A 4,552-nucleotide genomic window follows, 5' to 3' on the forward strand; every position below is an offset into this window, starting at 1 on the left:
TGCAATTCAAAAATTTAATGTTGTACCAGGCAGTAAGAATGAAAAGTCCACTCCCTAGGAGGAGTAACTGTACACAAAATAAATAAGTTACAGTTTAAACAAAAGCACGACTGGCTTTTTAAAGTGCATGTGTATAAGGCCCTTAGGCTCTGAACACCATTGGTTCAATATTAAAAAGAATTAAGTATTTATATAAAATCTGCCATATGTTTAAGAAGGAAGAGGGTCTGGCTCAGCTCAGAACAAGCCATCAGCTTCATTGCCTGGAGCCAGCCATGCTTCACACCTTTTGTTCTTTTTGCACCTACTGCACACAGGAGAGAGAGAGAGAAAAAAGGATGTCTTAGAATGGCATCTGTATTAGACTATCACTCCACACACATTCCTCAGAAGCTCCATGTTGGATCATTTAGTCTGGAAAGTACTTTTTTAAGACAGCAAAAGTTGTTTGCAATTAGATATGTTTACACCCTGTGGACAATAGCTTTGCATACAAAGAGTAAGGTCAAGTTGTCAGCAATAACATGGCTAGTAAAAAATAAAGACCATTGTTTACAGTCTTGATGTTCAGTCCTGTCCACTTATTTTACACTTATTTTTACAGAGCCATTTGATGTTTGCTTATTTGTTTTGAAATACACAGAACAAAACCAGTTCTACTGTGCAATAAAATTAAACAGTTGCATCATGCTGTCCTTCATCCATGTGAGAACAAAACTCAAGCGGTTACTTCTGAACAGGGACCTGCAGTTCAGGGCATTTCCCTGCTCAAGTTGAGTTACAGCAAAAAAAGTTGTTTCTGCACAAATGAAAGCCAAATCTGTCCAGCTGGGGAAAAGGCAAATGGTTTCATTTACTGAAAAGGTCCCTTTCCAAATGAAAATATCTGTTCAGCAAGTTGCAAAGTACAACTTTTTCAGGTGGTTTTATGGTCTTTTTCTTCCCCTTTTCTAATCTGATACTGTTCTTTTTTTAAGCAGCTGCTTAAAGACTTCTACCATGCAAAAGGCTACTCAAACAATCCTCCTTTCACAATATCTTGGATTCTACACGTGCCAATGTTAAACACCCCAGGTTTCAATCTCAAGCTAAACATTGGGTAGACCAAGGGCTGTGCTGTCAAACAGAAGTGACAGTCCTCACTTTGGCAGACAAAGCTTGCTTAAACCTTCTCTTCAGATCCTGCATGTTGGGTGATTTTGGCCGTGGAATAAGAGAGGTTCTCCTCCTCTCAGGGGTGCTGGTTATTTGCTGTTTATTGACTTCTTTACAGAGGAGATGGAAGGCATTGAAGACGTTATTATAGTTTTCACTGACAGATACTTCATAGAAAGTACAGCCCAGCATATTGGCCAGCTGAAGTCCCTGCTGAGGCTCCACCTCTTTGATATGCAAGAGATCAGCTTTGTTTGCCACAATGACGACAGGGAGCAGGTTCCCTGGGTGCAGCTGTCGAACATGATGGTAAAGGTGACTGAGTAGTTCAAAGCTCTTATAGTCAGTGATGGAGAAGACAATCACCAGGGCATCTGCCCAGCGAATGCATCTGTTCAGCTGCTCATTACAATCCAGACTGTGTTCATGGATCTGAAAAATGAATAGTCTCAAATTAGATAGCTGAAGTCACAAAAGATTAAAGGAACCTGTCTTCAGGACTCTGTAAAGCCAAATAGCATTTTACAGCTTCAGACATATATTTGGATTTCACATGGTAAGTATGAACTTAATCTGAGCATAGCGAGTAAATGCAGATGTTGATTCAGCTGCAAAAAGCTGGAATTTAACACTGGAGTTTGCTATAGTCAAATGGAAAATTGACCTGAGTAGTTCTGCATGCAGAGAAAGACTTTGTAGTTCCACAGAATGGGAAATTAACTGGCTAGACAGTAAGTCTGGGGAAGCAAAGATATGAGCTGGAAGCATTTAGACCTGGAGTGTTGCCCAGTTCAAAAAGGCAACAGTCCAGCATTACTCAGGTCTATACATTTAAAACTTCAGCCTGTGACACACTAATGAGCACAGCCACAATGTAGCAGACTTCACTCTGCCATACACATTTATGAAGCTTGTTGGGCAGTGGTCATGACATTTATTTTCTCATATACCATATTTCACATATACCACTTTGAATTGTTTCTGGATTTGTGCCTAATGTTCCCAATATACAGGAACAAGGCACTTCAGTAATTCAGCCACTCAGAAGTAACAGGCCTCCAATGCACAAATGATTCATTGAAACAGTCTCTCAACACAGCTGGCTTGACTGGTTCAAACACAAGTTACCACCTCTCCCACAAAGAACACCAAACTCTGAAACACGCAGCAAAACATTTTACAGGAAGACCACAACAAGATGCTGCGCAGAGGGATGCAAGCACACAAACATTTAGAGCTACTCTGGTAGCATGGTTGCATCTAGCTCACCTGAACTCCTGGAGTATCTTGCACTTGGATGGCCAACATCTCTCCATCTACCTGGATGTGCCTGCTGTAGAGATTACCTGACAAGAACACCAACAGGTTCACAGGTACAGTCACCACTCTACAGACAAATGTTACTTCTGCTGCCCATTGGTTGTGTAGGAAAAGTCATATCACCCCTCATGGAGCAAGAAACTAGTGCTATAAGCTCTTTGGGTGTTAACAATATTTATGATATTGCTAGAAACCTGGGATTTAATGATGAATTTACTTGTTTTGAAGCTGGGCAACCTGGAACTTTTAACACTTAAGGACTGTCTGATCTTGAATGATAAAGGTAAGAGTGCAAAACAACCAGCTTTCATTACATAGAAAAGCAGTTTTCTTGTCATTTAGTATTTCCATCATTTAGTGAAGCTCCACTTTTAAAGTTTTCCTCCAAATTTGTCCTAAACCAAGACAAATACATTTTTTGGCTCCCTGTTATCTGGCCTGTAAGATTTTCTGGGTTCGCTATTGTTTGGCTTTTTCCAAGTAATTTCCTCAACAGAAAGCTGTCTATTTTACACAGGCATTAGTTCAGACTCTGCACTGTACTCACTGGACGAGGTATGCAACATCACCTCTCCATATTCCCCTTCATGACTGGCTCTACCTAGCCCATGCAGCTGCTGGCACTCAGTTTTGCAGAGAACAATACAGTAGTAGGTTTACAGAATGTTTGCTTCTTTTAGCTAAAAGACTCTTTCAAAAAAGGGGTACTTCCACCACATAAAGCAAATTCTGCCCGAGACCTGCAGTACAACCCATCCCTAGATCTGCTGCCACCACAACCGCATGTGGCTGTGCCTGGCGTGCCCCTTTCCGAGGGCTGCGAGCAGAGCGGGCAGGGAAGGGGCTCTCAGGGCTCCAGCAGCCGCGGAACCCCGGGGATCCGGGTCGCTGCCAGCCCCGGGGGAGGGAGCGAGCTCTGCCCGCCCCACCTGTGCCCGGCTCAGCGCTGGGGCTCTGCTCTCCCTCAGGGCTCGCACCTCCAGCCCAGGCAGCCTCAGGGGAGGCCCCCACCGGCAGCACAGCGGCCGGGACCGCGCTCCGCCGCCCCGCGGTGCCCCCGCCCGACCCCGTCCCGGCGGGAAGGGACAAAGCCTCGCCGCCGCCCGCCTACCTGCGTTCCGCTCGTAGTCGCCGATGAACCGCCGGGTGAGGAACCGCACCACGAGCGCTGCGGGCAGGCACAGACAGGCACCATTAGCCGCGCTCCGCCGCCGCCAGCCCCCCGCCCGCCCGGCCCGGCGCTGCCCCTCACCTGTCTTGCCCACGCCGCTGCCCCCCACCACCGCGATCTTGACGAGGCGGGGCCGGGCGGTGGCGGGGCCGTCGCCGCCGGGCGCGCACTCGGCGATGGTGCACATGCTCTGCGTCAGGCGCATCCCGGCCGCCACCCGCGCCCGAGCTGCCGCCGCCGAGACCCCGGCCCTTTTCTCGCCCCCGCGTCCCGCCCCGGGCCCTGGCGGCCACTCAGAGCGCCCGAGCACCGCCCCGCCGCGCCCCGAAACACGCCCCGAAACACGCCCCGAAACACGCCCCGAAACACGCCCCGAAACACGCCCCGACCGCGCTCCGCCCGTGCCGGGCAGCGTGAGCGGCTGCGGGGGGCTCGGCGGACCCCGCGCCTCGGGTGGGGAAGGATGTGGGAAGTGGGGAGGTTGTGTCTGTGCGTGACCTCCCGCTCTTCGGGAGTCAAAGCCCGCAGCACCCTGACGGCGACGGATCGAGCGTTTCCGAAGATCTCAGCTCCCAAAATCCCGCCAGGCTGAGCGAAACGCGCACGGCGTCCATAAAGTCTCAGCCGCCCGGCTGGTGCCCAGGCTGGCGGCTGCATCGGCCCTGCGGGTGTCAGTATGGGTCACACACCGAACCCTGCCGCCCCACACCTCCCGATGCCTTGCCCTGCCCTGCCCTGCCCTGCCCTGCCTTGCCTTGCCTTGCCTTGCCCTGAGAGGTGCGAGCAGACTGTGAACCACACCTGGGGCTGAGCAGTGCTGGGTACAAGAGAGAGGCTGCTGTCCTTGCCAGCCACCAGGCCAACAGCAGAGGTGATGGTGGATTAGCTTTGTGTGTTGTGGGTGTA

The 4,552-nt window shown here is 49.9% G+C and overlaps 1 protein-coding gene across 1 annotated transcript; it reads right to left on the reverse strand.

Moving 5' to 3' along the window:
• On the reverse strand, positions 1–3,887 carry RASL11B (RAS like family 11 member B). The gene is made up of 4 exons (XM_058024300.1): positions 3,728–3,887; positions 3,587–3,643; positions 2,425–2,501; positions 1–1,587 (listed from the first exon to the last, which is right to left on the reverse strand). The coding sequence occupies exons 1-4, from the start codon at positions 3,849–3,851 to the stop codon at positions 1,120–1,122; spliced, it is 726 nt and encodes a 241-aa protein (XP_057880283.1). The 5' UTR covers positions 3,852–3,887; the 3' UTR covers positions 1–1,119.
• Between the last annotated feature and the right edge of the window lie 665 nt (positions 3,888–4,552).

The sequence above is a fragment of the Melospiza georgiana genome, chromosome 5 (assembly GCF_028018845.1).
Source record: "Melospiza georgiana isolate bMelGeo1 chromosome 5, bMelGeo1.pri, whole genome shotgun sequence".
NCBI classification, from domain to species: domain Eukaryota; kingdom Metazoa; phylum Chordata; class Aves; order Passeriformes; family Passerellidae; genus Melospiza; species Melospiza georgiana.

Excerpts from the sequence above, each read along its gene's own strand:
- RASL11B (XM_058024300.1), bottom strand. The coding sequence starts at position 3,851 with ATGCGCCTGACGCAGAGCATGTGCACCATCGCCGAGTGCGCGCCCGGC. Across the intron at positions 3,644-3,727 it reads CAGCGGCGTGGGCAAGACAG|CGCTCGTGGTGCGGTTCCTC; the intron begins GTGAGGGGCAGC and ends GCCTGCCCGCAG. Across the intron at positions 2,502-3,586 it reads CGACTACGAGCGGAACGCAG|GTAATCTCTACAGCAGGCAC; the intron begins GTAGGCGGGCGG and ends TGTTCTTGTCAG.